This window comes from Ochotona princeps, chromosome 20 (genome assembly GCF_030435755.1).
Source record: "Ochotona princeps isolate mOchPri1 chromosome 20, mOchPri1.hap1, whole genome shotgun sequence".
NCBI lineage: Eukaryota > Metazoa > Chordata > Mammalia > Lagomorpha > Ochotonidae > Ochotona > Ochotona princeps.
The window spans coordinates 26,678,510-26,694,312 of record NC_080851.1 but is presented as its reverse complement, the minus strand read 5'-3'; the positions used below and the strand labels follow the sequence as shown (position 1 = coordinate 26,694,312).

Below are 15,803 nucleotides of genomic sequence, written 5' to 3'. Positions count from 1 at the left end.
GGATGCCCTTCCTCTCCTCCTCCTCCTCTTCCTCTCTGGGGATGGAACACGCACTGAAGAGTCCAACTGGTTCCCGAGACTGCCCCCCTGGTGTTCCAAAGCTAAGCAGAGATGACTCTGCTTACTGTCTCTTTTCAATCAAGAGGAAATTCCAGAGATCTTCCCACCGACATCACTGCCTGTATTGACTTTCTTAGTTCCTATGTGGATTGTTTATCACAGAGGAAATGGCGTTTGCTGGTTCCAACAGCCAGTGGAAGTTCTGAGCTCCTGGTCCTCATTTTTCTTCTGCTTGGGCCATTGTTGTTGTAATCGAGGTGAAATTTTTTTTAAATATTTATTTTATTTCTTTTTGGAGAGTCAGATATACAGAGAGGAGGAGTGACAGAGAGGAAGATCCTTCATCCGTTGATTCACTCCCTAAGTGGCCATACTGGCTGGAGCTGTGCTGATCCGAAGCCCAGAGCCTGGAACATCTTCTGGGTCTCCCACGCAAGTGCGGGGTCCCAAGGCTTTGGGCCTTTTTACTGCTTTCCCAGCCAGAAGCAGGGAGCTACATGGGAAGTGGAGCAGCCAGGATACTAACCAGTATCTATATGGGATCCCAGCACATGCAAGGTGGGGATTTAGCCACTGAGCCATTGCACCAGGCCAGAGCATGGCCTTCAGTCTTTGACAAAACCCAGGTCTCCTGACGTCAGGGTTTTCGGCATCACAACCCCGAGTTCTGAAGGCCACCCAGTACATTGCAGAGGAACACGCAGTGGTCTCTCAGCCTTCCTGGATCTGGTCACACAATCCCCAGGCTGCCACTCCACAAGGGTTGTGGCCCGAATCTACTTCCCCTCTGATCTCATCTCTATTCCAACTCACATTTCCTTGCGACCATCTCAGCCATTATCTGGATGTGAACACACGGCTTATGATTGCACTTAGACAGCACATGGAGAGCGAACCCCAGTGGTCCTTCTACTTTTCTGCCTGGTGTGTGAGCATGCAGGTGTGGCATGTTCACTATCAAACATATTTAAAACCTGCTTCTATTTAGGGATTGAAGTTCGATCCCCTCCAAACCTATGATTTTCCATAGCTGCAACACCCTGCCACAGCACCTTTACCATCAAGACTCGGTAAGATGACATAAGATGCGGATCGTGATGGCAAGCCGCAGAGTGCCCACTGCACTGAGAAACATGCCAAGCTGAGTAAGTTTCTTAGGTGAGCCTCTGCTTCCTTGTGAAGTGGCCCAGTGTCCTTGGCTGCTGGCAGGGATCGATTCAGATGGCGAAAGTGGATGCTCTGGTTCCCTAGATAGACACTATCTGTTGTTGTTATGATTGTTTGGGACGCTTTCTTAGAAATGAAATAGCAGTAGCAAAGCAGATGACAGATTCAGAGGAAGTGGAGTTAACTGAGGTCAATCCAGGACACTTGGGCAGTAAAAAAAGGTTTTCACTGCTTGGTCAAAAAGGAGGAGATGAAAAGTCAAGGGTTAGGACAAAACAAACAAACTGGTGAGGATCCACACGGTCTGTTAGGGATTCCAGCAGGAGGGCTGGCCAGAGAGCAGTGATACCAGGACCCTTTCTGGACACAAGAAGCGGGCACACAGACATTGAGACCACTTTCTGCATGGAAGATTCTACGGACTACTGCTTAGGCATCATCTAGACATTCTGCTCTTCAGCCATGAGGGCAATCCAACCGCAGCCTCGACAACACCTACTGGGATCGCAGAATCCTGCCCGGCTGCGATGTCTCGCTTCTTTTCGCCTCTCATTTTCCCACTGCTCAACAAGACAGGCTTGCTCTGCCTCTTCCTTCTCCTTCTCTCTCTCTCTCTTCTGAGGTGGGTGGGAAGAGACAGGAGTTTGGACTTTCCTACTTGTGTTTCCTACTTGTGTTCTGCCTGCTAAAGTTCATTTCGCTTTCTAAAAATGAAGGGCCCAACCCCTCTCACCCTCAACCCTGAGGGTTCTCTGAGTCCAGGTCACACAGTCATTCCCATGTGGAGGGAGGAATGAGGAACCAATTTTTCAAAATGATTTTGCTGTGTGACTGGTGTGGTGGCTTAGCAGCTACAGCCCTTGCCTTGCATGTGCCTGGATCCCATATGGGTGTCAGTTCTAATCCCAGGGCCCCGCTTTCCATCCAGCTCTCTGCTTGTGGCCTGGGAAAGCAGTTGAGGATGGCACAAAGCCTTGGGACCCTGCACCCGCGTGGGAGACCCGGAGGAGGCTCCTGGCTTCGGATCAGCGCAGCTCCAGCCATTGTGGCCACATGGGGAGTAAATAATTGGACGGAAGATCTTCCTCTCTGTCTTTCCTCCTCTCTGTATATCTGACTTTCCAATAAAAATAAAATAAATCATATCCCAGCCTACACAAAATTGTACCACAATCCAAAATTCAAAATAAAACATATTAAAAAATAAAATAAACCTTAAAAAAAGTTGGCTTCATTTTCTTGGGTGCCCTCCTTTTACTATTTGAACATTTCTCTCCCTCGCCTCCCCCCTCAAATGAGCAAAAATGCAGAGATATTTTTCCCAGAGACTCTGCAGTGTGGTTATAATCAGAAACTGGGCCAGTGCCCTGTACAGCAACTCTGTTACGACACACAGGAGCACCTGTTCCACCTGCCAGGTTCCCCTCTGCCGTCCACGGAAATGGAGCATGGCACTGTGGGACCGGGAACCCAGGCCTGGAAACACAGATGGTAATCAGCCCAGGGCCATATTCATAGCAGGGGTTTTTCACCTATGGTTGCTGGTAGGATTAACTGACCTGAGACAAAGAGCTTGAACAGAAAACCAAAGGAGACTTCCCAGGGCTCAATCCCACCTACTGGCTGAATCCCAGGAGTTGTGAAGTTTCCGGGTGGTTTCCACATTCAGCCTGATCCCAAGATACCTCTTAATATGTTCAGTGGGTCAGTATTGGAAGGGAGGGACAAAATGCTTTTCTAACTGGGCTGTGGGCACTGGCAAGGTAATGTGCTCTCTAATGATGGATGCAAATGTAATGTTATGCTTTCCAGTGGCATGACTCTCTTCCTTCCCATAAAAAGCTCAATTAAGTGTATTTAATGGCAAAATCTGTTCAGCTTGTTTGGACAACAATTCTATTTACATATCTTTTTATTACATGTACTGTGACAAGTTGTTCTCATTATGAAAGTGACATCATGTAGAGGAGCAGCATCATAGTACAACAGGAAAAACTGTGGTTTCCAACACCAGGGTCCCATTTGGGTACTGGTTCTACTCCAGTTGGCTCCATTTCCGATCCGGCTCCCTGTTAATGACCTGGGAAAGTAGCAGAAGATGTACTAGTGTAGAAAGTGTTTGGGCTCCTGCACCCACATGGGAGACCTAGATGGCCCAGCCTTGTCGTTACAGACATTTGGGGAGTGAATCAGTAGATGGAGGGGCTCTCTGTCTCTCCCTCTGTTTCTGTCACTTTGCCTTTCAAATAAACAAATTTTAAAGCAAAAAGCCCTAGCAAAACGTTGGAAACAGACGCACAGTAAAAGAAAAGGGAACTTGATCTTTGCCCTTAATGTGATGTGAGAACTTTCCCAAGCCAGAGCGCAGTGACTTGCCACGCTGCAGTAAGTGGCTGCTGCTTGCAGTGGTCGCTACTGCAGACTGACTCCTGTTTCACATTTATGCACAAAATGCAGCGAGTGGACCTGGTGCAATAGCTCAATGGCTAAATCCTCATGTTACAAGCGCCGGGGTACCATATGAGCACCAGTTCATGTCCTGGCTATACCACTTCCTTTCCAGCTCCCTGCTTGTGGCCTGAGAAGGCAATGGAGGACGGTCCTAGGCCTTGGAACCCTATACCCATGTGGGAGGCCTGGAAGAAGCTCCTGGATTCTGGCTTTGGATTGGTTCAAGCCCGGCAATTGCGGCCATTTGGGGGAGTGAACTAGCAGATGAAGAATTTCCTATCTCTCCTCTCAGTAAATCTGATCTGTCTTTCCAATCAAAATAAATAAATCTTAAAAAAAAAAAAAGAACAAAAACACAACTCCAGCTGGCACTCTGAACCACAAACTGACTGAGAGTATAATCTGATAAACACAGGAGAGATCCAACAGTGGTAGATTGTTACAGTGAGGAGGGCTCAAGGCCGACACGCGGTGCTTGCCAATGGCACTGAACTAAATCCTCCCATCACAGCCACTTTCAAGGTAAAGAATTTTATCAATTCACCTGCTAACCTGAATAATCAACAATGGCTCTCCAGAATCAGCTAACTCTAGAGAAAACCAGGCTAAACTACACGCGGAAGGCCTTACGTTCTGACATGCATTGACTGACTGACAGGTGGAGCATCCCCCGGGACAAGCTGTCCGGACAGAAGGTGAGCCACAGCTGCTGGGCCCTGGTGTATTCTAGCACTCTGTGTTTGGAGGTGGCAAGTTAACAGTAGCTGGACATCCAGGTGGCTTCTGGGAAAGTACTGATGCAGTAAGAAGGTGCAGGGAAAGTGCTGGTACCCTGGCGAGAACATTCATTAAACAGACACACAGACACGCCAAGCCAGCATGTATATACACAGAGAAGGGATGTGGTGCTGTGAGGCTAGTGTTAGGATTAAGCACAACACCACACATCAAGAACACAGAGTAAGTGAGTTGTAAATGACGCCCTGCACGGACTTTACCCCTGGCGGATGCACTGTGCCTGCGGGTTTATCAGCTGCGCTGTCCGCCAGCCCCGCAGGGCTGAGCAGCTGAGCCCCGCCGTGGGCGCAAAGCCCGTGGTGTTTAGCACATGACCCTTCACAGAAGTTTGCCCGCCTGAGACTGAACCACTGTAAGCTTTATCCTCTATGTATTCAAAGATGACAAGCAAATACGGGTATGAAAGGAAAAAGGTGAAAATTGAAGATCCTTCCTGAATTCCAAGGATATCTAAGTACCACTTGGAAGATGAACTCCAGTTCTGTCTACTCAAGATGGTATGCCTTTATGATTTGGGGGGGGGGGGACGTATAAGAGAAATTTTGATTGATATATGTAATCTTTTAAATTTTATATTGCATAGCTGTCAGGGGAACAATGCTTTAACTGACTGGAGCCAGCCACCAGCCTTTCCAGCTCCTGGTCTTTTTCAGCTCTTTCTGCAGGACCTCTCACAGCCTCAGCAGGCGCGGTCACCTCCACTGTGCCGCAGAAGCCAGGATTTAATGGACCGACGCACGGTGTTTGTAAGCGATGCTTTGCATAGCATGGCTGCTTGCTACCTTCTGAACCCAGAACGCGCCTTGATCACGGAGCATAGAGCATGGGTTTGGGAGGCAGAAAAGCAGCATATGATTTACAACCTTGCCACAAGAGTGACGGAACCCACATTTGTCAGGCAAAATAATCTGATCTGTCTAATTGCAGGTAAAACAACATGCTCCACGTTGAAAAATGCACACAATCCAAGCAGTGCAGGGGAAGAGGGCTTAAGGAACCATTTCCTGGGTTAATTTTTTGGTGTTTACATGGAAATTTCTTCAAGCAGCAAATAACTTACCAATGATCTTGACAGGCTGAAAATGATACATCTTTACCACAACATAAATTAATTCTCTCGGTGGGAAATGGCCAAAATAGGCAAGGTGTTGGAAAGATTTCTTTACGTCTGAAGGAAAGGAAATGATTCCATTTCTTCCAAACATTCTGACACATAAAATAATAAACTCTCACTTTCAAACTGCTTCTATTTCCAAAGGGCTCCAAGGCACCCACTACTAATTGGGGCAGCCGTGGTTATCTGGTGCTGGACATGAGTCAGTTTGCGCTACCTTGGGTGGAAAACACACCAAAGTTGCCCACTGCCTCCATCGGTCACCCTCTATCAGAGCGAAGTGGAACGGAAACAAGCAGCAGAGAAGGTGGAAGGATTACATCACAGTCCCGATACATGGTCCTTTCCATTCCTTCGATTTCCATCATGTGGCTTACACAAAGATCAAAGTCAAGCTTCATAAACATGAAACACAGGGACGGCAACCTAAGGAGATGGACAGATGCCAACGCAGATGAGCCAATCCATCCTCTGGAGCACGGCTCCGACTCCATTCTGGAAACCCCAGACCAAAGGGAGGACTCTGAGCCGAGTGCTGGAGCATACACCTGCTCTCTGTGTTGGACTTCTCCCAAGGGATGCGCCTCCCATCACCACCCTGTCATCTGTGATGTGTCTAAGGTAATAAGCCAGTCAGGGAAGAAGCTGAGGTAGAACTCTGATCCACCTGCCTCCATTAAACTCAGAAAGGCCCGAGGCTGGCTAGGCCACGCAGGGTGTCTGTCAGCTGTGGGTCTCCTGAAACGCCCCCATGGAGTGAGAAGTCATCTGCTAAGTACGCCTTGGTTTGGGAAACGTACAGAGTAAGTACCAAGGACTGTTAGAGCTGAGTGTAAAAGGAGCCCGTTGAACGCATCTCCCTCAACCCTTCACCTCCCAGGCTCACAAGGACCCCAGGTGAGGTCTGTGAAACACACTCTGATAATTACCCCTGCAGCCATCTCTCCCAATGCGACACAGATAAGAGAGTAACAAATCCCAACTACACGAGAAAGTAAAGTTGCTCACGGTCAAGTTGATGCCAGGGAATGAATGGCGTGGTTGTAAATCCTCCTAGTGACCACCATGCTCTGCCTCCTCTATATCCGGCTACCTGCCCATGTTCAAGGCTCGGGGTCCCTAAGCTCCCCTCAGACACGCAGCCTTGTCAAGTTCCACTTCCTGTGCTCCACACGGCTTTCTCCCTCTTCCCATTTAGTTAAATGACATCTTCAAGAAAGCTCATGGAAAATGTGTATGGTGAAAAAAAATCTATGTATAGGCTTCAAAAATATTTCTGCACAGAAATAAACATCTAATTTCATTTTCCACACAAATTCTAAATACTCTCCATCTTGGCTACCATGTGCCACTCAAGGACAGCCTGCCTGGACTTGGTCAAGTTTCTCTCTGGGTATTTTAACAATGAACATTCAGAAAGACAAGATCTTCATTCAGCTGGGTACCTCCTCTGCTGTCCCAACTCCTGCTGTGGAGTGGGAGTGACACCACGGACTGGGGACTGGGAACTGAGGACTGGGGCAGGGCCCAGGCTGCATGCCGCTCGCCCTTGCCTGGGGTGAGCTTAGAAGGGCTGTCAGGAAGGTAAGCTGGGTTCAGGGAGATGCACCAAGCATCCCAGTGGTTCCGGATCTCCACTTCCACGTCTGTGAGGAAAAGCCAAGGAGTGTTCTTACAGAGCCCCTAGAATGCCAACATCCTCAACGCACTGTGGGCTTTGGGGAAGAGAGGAGGGGTATCCCTTTGCTCTTATTGGTGGCTTCACGACTGGCACCTGGGAGGGTTCTAAATGTGGTCTTATCTTTGATTATGGCATCATGGGAAAAAAATCTCAAAATGGATCAAGTAGGGAGGATGGCATGAGGCGTTCCACATACCCCTTCCTTGCCTTTCACAGCCATCAGCACAGGCAGCCTGGCGTCACCCAGAATTGCACCTGGCTGTAGCACATGGTGGAGACTTTCAACACACCCACAAGACCATGACCGTATTAACAGCAGCTTCCCAGTAGAACACACGGACACTCTCCGGACCAAGCAGGGGGCAAGGATGGTGCTTCAGAAAGCATTGGCACCTGCACCCAGCTCTTTCTCACCCCTTGGCACATCCCACACGTGCATGCATTCCCACTCTTTCTCCACCCATTTCCTTCTTGGCTGGGCCAAGCCACTCACCTGTTGGTGTGCTGCTGCGGAAGGAAGAGGAGGGGGTGATGGGCGGGGTCACAGGGGGAGTAAGGCTGCCACTGCTGTGGCGTGGTGGAGTGGACACATTCCCTCGGGACACCGAGCTGGACAGGGTCAGCGACAGCTTGGGCTGGATCTTCCTTTTGAGGGACTCTTGCTCTCGGCGGGCAGCATCCGTCATGAACCTGCAACAAGTGTGGAAAGTGAGCCATGTGGGCTGCATAGAGACCATGGTCTATAGGCTGGTCCGCAGATGTTCCAGCCCGAGAAGGAGCTGGGCCATGGGGCAGTGCCATCTCCCAAACTCACAGCAGCTCCCCCTTGGCCAGGCAATGGAACAATCCTCAGGTTTGAGGCTTTTAAGGTTCCTCAAAATCAAATCCATTATCTCCCTGGGGCACAAACAACAGCACAGATCAGGATGCATGCCAGCCTGCAGGTTCAGGTCCTGCCTCTCAGGAGCTCTGCTCTTGCTGGATCCCACTCCTCCTGCCACTATACCCAAGGACAGCATACACCTCTTTCCCCGTGGGCTGGGTGCATGTATACATCACACCAGTGACCTGTCCTTCAGGGAAGACCTCATGCAAAGTTGGATGGATTTTTGCATGGCTCCTGATGAGCACTCTATGTGACTTTCCCACATTGTTGTGGCTGACGGAGGCTGTGCCTCCGTGTGGTGAGAGCAAGGTCCCTTATCCCTACAGTCACCTGAGCATGCATGCCACTCAGGCCAACGTAGCAGAGGGTCCTGGGACGCCTGCAGATTGAAGGGGTGGGGACAGGATCCACAGGCCAAGGAGCGAGGTCACCACTAAGGAGTTGTGTTCTGATTCTCTCACAAGCAGAAAAACCACTTTTTCTGATGGTTTTGCTTTGGAAACTTCAGAGCGCCTTTTCTCACTCTCCCCTCAGTGTTGATGATATTCTAACTTCATTCATTCATTCTCTCTCTCTCTCTCTCTCTCTCTCTCTTTTGTGGTGCAGTCTAATGTTCCATAAACTCATGTCATAGGAGATTCAGAATAAACCAAGAAGTGGTTTCTCTTACAAACGAACATCTTTTGGCATTATTGGCAGGTGGACTTGGTTGGCCCATGGAGGTGCATGAAAGTATTTTGGTCACGAATCCAACATGTGTGTCCACCACCTGGGCTAAGACACAGAACATTGCCAAGACCCTCCCCCACCTGCTGTATTTGGGCTATTTCAGTACAATGTATCATAAATTAATCGTAATGTGTGTAAACATGGTCTTTCCCCAACTGCTTGGTATTCTGCCTATGCAATTCCTTAGTATCTTCCTTTACTAAACCTGGAGGTTTTGGAAGTCAACAAATACTGTAATATCTGCTAAGAGCTCAGAGACGATCAAACACCCAATGAAACACAGTAGTATTGTTACAGTGTCTGAAAATTTCTACTTTTATATTTGGAACATAAATGGCACACTTCTCAAATGGCTGCTGCAAGACAACCCAGATATATACACTGGGTTTTCTACAGCGGCTGAACTGTAATAATGCTACACCTTTGCTACAAGATGCTGATGACTGAAAAAGAAAGGAGCTTGAATGATAATCATGATATCTCCTACTTTTGGAGACTCGCTGAATTCTATAGTCTCTATGGAACATCCCACCAATACCACTGTCTGCCACCAGGCTGGCAGATTCCCAGGGCTGGGAGATGAATTATGGAGAACTCAATCCCAGGAACTGAAGACCAGGCCGAAGTGTCCCTGATAGGAGCACTTGATGTACCTATTTTCCAGGATGGCTGCCCAGCCTCCAGGGATGCTGGGAGGTCTCCGGCCCAGATCTTCCCATCCTCAAGGCTCGAAGGGCTGCCCTACAGGCCAGTGCTAGGAAATCCTGCACCTGCAGTGGGGTCCCACATTCCCTACCATCTCCACCGATACCCTGAATCAAGCAATGTGGACCTCCAATTCAGTCAAGTCTGTCACAGACAAAGATAGCCAACTCAAAACCCACCAATTCTTACTTTACTGTTACTCCTTGAGGCTGTTTACACTAAAATGACACTTACTGGTCACCACCATACCACGGTGTGCCAATACTGTGTTAACTGACATCACGGCTTGAAATTGGCTGTAACTGAAGCACACACACCTCAAAAATGCTGGAAATCAGGGTGTTCCCGTCAGGTACCTGCGGTTGTTTCTTTCTCCCGAGGAAAGGTTTGAGTCCTCTTGCCTATCTGAGCAGGGTAAAAAAGCATTCTTTGGGCCCGGCGGCGTGGCCTAGCCTGGCTAAAGTCCTCACCTTGAATGTGCTGGGATCCCATATGGACGCCGGTTCTAACCCCGGCAGCTCCACTTCCCATCCAGCTCCCTGCTTGTGGCCTGGGAAGGCAGTCGAGGACGGCCCAATGCTTTGGGACCCTGCACCCACGTGGGAGACCCGGAAGAGGTTCCTGGTTCCCGGCTTCGGATCGGCACAGCACCAGCCGTTGCGGTCACTTGGAGAGTGAATCATCAGACGGCAGATCATCCTCTCTGTCTCTCCTCCTCTCCATATATCTGACTTTGTAATGAAAATAAATAAATCTTCAAAAAAAAAAAACTTTACATAAAAGAAAAAAAGAAAAGCGTTCTTTGGTTTTTAAAAAATGATGGCCAGGGCCCGGCACAATAGCCTAGCAGCTAAAATCCTCATCTACATGCCGGGAACCCATATGGGTGCCGATTCTAGTCTTCTTCTGTATATTCTGACTTTCCAATAGAAATACACAAATCTTTTAAAAAAAAAATTACGGGGCCTGGCACAATAACATGGTGGTTAAGGTCCTCACCTTGAATGCGCTGGGATCCCATATGGGTGCCGGTTTTAATCCCTGCAGCTCTACTTCCCATCCAGCTCCCTGCTTGTGGCCTGGGGAAGCAGTCGAGGACGGCCCAAAGCATTGGGACCCTGCTCCTGCATGGGAGACCTGGAAGGAAGTTCCTGGCTCCTGGCTGCGGATTGGCGCAGCTCTGGCCATTGTGGTCACTTGGGGAGTGAATCATCAGATGGAAGATCTTTCTCGCTGTCTCTCCTCCTCTCTGTGCATCTGCCTTTCCAATAAAAAATTAAAAAAAAAATATGACCAGTAATGCATTTCACCAAAATATACCATAATTTTTCATTGATTTGTGTTTGAAAACAAGTTGTTAAAAGATTTTATAAAAAAAAAAAAAGATTTTATTTATTCTTATTCAAAAGTCCGAGTTACACAGAGAAGGAGAGAGAAAGATCTTCAGTCCACTGGTTTATTTCTCAAGTAGTCGCAACGGCCAGAGCTGAGCTGATCCGAAGCCAGGAGCCAGGAGCTTCTTCTGGGTCTCCCATGTGGGTGCAGGGTCCCAAGGCTTTGGGCTGTACTCAACCGCGCTCCCAGGTCACAAGCAGGGAGCTAGCTGGGAAGTGGAGCTGCCAGGACACGAACCAGCACATATGGGATCCCGGCACATGCAATACGAGGATTTAGCCACTAGGCTACCATGCCAGGCCATGAAACTTTTTTTGAACTGTATTCTATATGCTAATGAGTATATTATATAGGCACCATTTAAAAGAAAAGGCAACTACCTATGCAGCCTGTGGGAAAAACATGTCAACTTTTAAAGTGTTCTGAAGGAAAACCTCTTAAGAGAAATATTGCCTTAATATAATTATTGTTGGTTTTCCAAACTTTTTCCTGCTACGGTTATTATTCTACATATGGAGGAAAAAAACTGAGCTTTTCATAAAGAAACAGAAAAAAAAAACCAGCCCAACAAGTCCCTGGAGCTCGCTCTCACTGTTGACTAACAGCCTGGACACCTGTGGTCAGCCACGGCCGCGTTTTCATTTTGAAACCCAAACTGCCATGAGATTAATTTTTAACTTTCGTCCAAATCAGAAATGCCCAAGCTACTTTAATTTAATGTGGTCATTTGTAGTAATATTTGTTATGGCTAGGGGAAGTACATATTCCTTAAGTAAATTTTTAAGACTCCATTATAAATCTTTTTAAGTCCTTTGACCGCAAAGTTCACTCCAGCTGACACATTGGACATGGAAACGTGCGTAACAGCGGGCGGGGAATGTCAAGGGCGGTCCCGGCGGGCGGGGCGGGGAGGGCAAGTCAGTAACCATAGACTTGGAGACTTGATCACACTGACTGCAGCCTGGGTCGAGGCTCCAGGGAGGGGTGGAGGGGTCCCGTGGGTTCCCTGGAGAAAACAGAAAGGAAAAGCCAGCTCCAAGACGCAGCCGGGGTGGGTTGGCTGTCGGGTGACTCAGGTGATGGAGGGTGGCCTGGAGGGCTGAGGTCTGTGTATCAAGAGGCTCCTCCCATGGAAAAGAAGTCACCATATTCTCCTCCCCCACCTGTGATTTTTTAACTTAACATTAAGGACGTTTGTGTTTTATGGCTATTTGCAACACATTCCTGCTAGGATCCTTCTCAGATCTCATAGTGAATGGCTGCCATAGCTGTATACCTTAGTGTTTTCCACATTTGCTTTGGTTGGCATTTTAGCCTGGTGGCGTAGATGCCTGCAGCCAACACTGAAGTGCCAGGGTTCGAATCCTGCCTAGGCCTCTGAATCTAACTTCGGCCATGAGAGGCAGCCTGGATGGCCAAGTGACTGGGTTCCTGACACTCACATGGAGACCTGGCTTGTGGTCCTGCTTTCTGCCTGGCACAGTCCTGAATGCTACAGATTCCGGGAAGTAAATCAGCACCCGGGAGTTCCCTGTCTGGCAGGAATCTCACATGCATCAGAAATGTGCAAGGAAGATGGAATTAAAAGTTTATTTTGGGGCCCGGCGGCGTGGCCTAGTGGCTAAAGTCCTCACCTTGAACACACCAGGATCCCATACAGGCATCGGTTCTAATCCTTGTAGCTCCACTTCCCATCCAGCTCCCTGCTTGTGGCCTGGGAAAGCAGTCAAGGACAGCCCAAGGCCTTGGGACCTTGCACCCGTATGGGAGACCTGGAGGAGGTTCCCGGCTCCTGGCTCTGGATCGGCACAGCACTGGCTGTTGCACTCACTTGAGGAGTGAATCATCAGATGGAAGATCTTTCTGTCTCTCCTCCTCTCTGTATATCTGACTTTGTACTGAAAATAAAATACATCTTAAAAAGTTTATTTTGATGCAACAAGTTGTGAAAACCATTCACATGCAGGGTTTTCACAAATAAGCAAAGGACTATGCATGCACATTTTTTGGGAAATCTACACAGGTTAGAAGACTGGAAATGTTTCTTTAAGTCTGGGACCCAGGCACAGAACCTGAGGCCTAAGTGTGGAAAGGCTACTTTGGTGTGTTCAATGTAAAAGTTCAAGTGTTTTCACAGGTAAACATCACTGTGCTGCCCCAACTCTGCTGGGAGTTTTATTTTATACTGTAGTTTATGAAACCAGAACAAGTAAGAGTCAGAGAATACTCCAGGGGGAGAGGCATTTTTTATATAAAGTATCTGAAAATGTTCATGACCGTATGACACATTCTGGTGTTTTCTGTAACACTTTGTTTTAAACAACTATGCTGGGGATGGAGTGGGAAGGTAGATAACCCACACACTGGTTCACTCCCCAAATGGCCACAACAGCTGGGACGTGGTCCCACGCCCACCCAGGTGTCCCACGGGGGATGGCTGTGGCCCGAGTGCGTGAGCCATCTTCTGCTTGCCTCCCCAGGGTGCAGAACTGGATCGGAGCTGAGAATCAGCACGCCTACATTGGATGCCAGTGGCACAGGTGGCGGTTTACCCTGCTGGCCTGCAGCACTGGCCCCTCATTTCTTACTCTATCTGCAGGCCCTGGGCATGGAATTTGCAGTGAAGAGGGTGGGCTCTGGCAGCAGTGTGCCTCGGAGGGATCTGTCCTCTCCAGCCAGGCAAGGTGGAGCCAGTTGCCTCTCTCTGTGTCTTGTTTTCTCTTCATCAGAAGGGCCAGCTCTAGAGGGCTGCAGAGGGATGGAATGACTTAATAGACACAAGGCTCTCAGCACCGGGCCGCACTCTCGGTACTGATGCGTCGCGGTTCCTGGTCCACTGAGGATGTCAACAGTTGTAGTGAAAACCTTAACTTGTGTTTCTGACCCAACAGCCACCCTAGCAATGTGGCGACTTCCGGGCTGAGTGTTGAGTATCAGGATACATCCTGCAACCCAGGGACCACCTTTCCTGACTTAGCAGGCATTTAGTAAACTGCTGTGGCAGGCCCAGCACTGTGGTAACGTGGTTTAACTTCCACCCAAGATGATGACATCCGATATTGGTTCTGATTCAAGTCCTGGCTGCTCTACTTTGAATCCAGCTCCCTGTAAATGCACCTGGGGAGGCGCAGGTGCTTGGGCAGTGGCACCCAGGTGGGAAACCTGCATAGAGCTCCAGACCCCTGGCTTCTGCCAGCCCAGCCTTGGGCCATTGCAGTCATGTGCGGAGTGAACCAGGAGACAAAGCTATCTCTCTATCTCTGCCTTTCAAATAAATAAATTTTTATGAAACATTGCAGACTGCGATCACAATCAGGTGTGTTCCAGGAGGCAGCTACAGCAGTTAGGATCAAGAAGATTCCTCTTAGGACACACACTGGGTTCCAGGGGGTCCTCCACGAAACCCAGCTCGCCCTTGCTCTTTGCCTCCCTACCCTTGATTTACCCTCCATGCAGCTGGGAGATGAAAGAATGTCTTTCCCTCCCAGCAAGAGGCTGCTGACCTCTCAGCAGACTGGGAAGTTGTGCAAGGCTCCCATGTGGTCAGCCACCAAACCCTCCATGCAGAGCCCCATAGGCAACCACACGCCATTTGAAGTCTAATAGCTTTGTTCTGTTCTTTCAGCACCCCTCTGGGCACTGCCACTTCTCAAGAAAATGAGCTTGTGAAACCCAGAAGACCTCTAAGGAAAGCTGCAGGGAGCTGGCAGGCAAATGGGGAGATTTCAAGAACTCCAAAATCCCCAGACAATGGGACCAATGACATGACTTGGCCAGCATCTCAACCTTTGGTGGAGAGTTCACCTGGAGTTGGGGAAGTGCGTAATCCCAGACGGGAATGCACAGAGGCCGTAAAGAACAAAACAGCCCCCAGGAGGTTCTGTTTGAGGCCGCAGGAAATGGCAGTGGGAGTGGGGACCCTGCGCATTTGGTCACATGTGGCTCATGTGCAAGGACCTGGTTGCTCTGGATCTCCATGTCCCGGTGGCTTCCAGGACATGCACCTGCCAAGAAATTCAGGGCGGCTTTCTTCATTTTCTAGTAGTAGGTGAATTTATGGTGGAGCTGAAGGGGTAATTAGTGACTGGCAAGAGCAACTTGACCTTGAAGTGGCCAGTGGAGTAATGTCACTGCCTGTCATGAACAGGATGGCCTTTCAGATTTTTTTTCTTTGCAGTAGACCAAGTGTGGACCCCTCAAAGGACATTAATTTGAAAAACTTGCTAGCAATGCTTCAAACAATCTAGAGTTTCACTTTGCATCCCAGAGGGTTTAAGATTTACTTATGCATTTGCAAGTCAGAGTTCCACACACATACATCTTCCATCCACTGATTCATTCTCCACAAGAGCCAAAACTGAGTCATGCCAGGAACTTCTTCCGGGTTTCTCTTGTGGCTAGCAGGGGTCCACATACTTGGGGGAGCTTCTGCTTTTCCCAGGCACATTCGCAGTGAGCTAGATCCAGAAGTCCAGTAGCCGGGACAGGAACCTGTATCCCTGCAGGATGCTGGCATTTTGGCTAGTGTCTACCAGCTGTGCCACAGCGCTGGCTCCCACCAGTGTTACTGTTTGAGAGGATGATCTGAGGCCCCAGATGTGGCTTCTAGAGCTTCACGAGACTTGGGGTAATAGCATGCAGACTCAGAGTCTCCTCCACGAGTGGCAAGGGCCTCAACAATTGGATTTACCTTCTCTTGCCCTCCCAGGTGCATGGGCATCGAGCTGGGTCAGAAGTGGAGTGGCTGGGGCTGGAAGTGGTGCTCTGATATGGGTGCCAGTGCTGCAAGCAATGGCACAGTCAGCTGTGCTACATTT

General features: G+C 48.9%; 1 protein-coding gene across 2 annotated transcripts in view; it reads right to left on the bottom strand.

Moving 5' to 3' along the window:
- JAZF1 (JAZF zinc finger 1) overlaps positions 1–15,803 on the bottom strand; it is a 272,664-nt gene that overhangs the window by 30,597 nt on the left and 226,264 nt on the right. For both annotated transcript variants that reach the window (XM_058677982.1, XM_004582412.4), the window contains exon 4: positions 7,765–7,961. In XM_058677982.1, the coding sequence (XP_058533965.1) occupies positions 7,765–7,961 (197 nt within the window). The remainder of the gene's footprint in view (positions 1–7,764; positions 7,962–15,803) is intronic.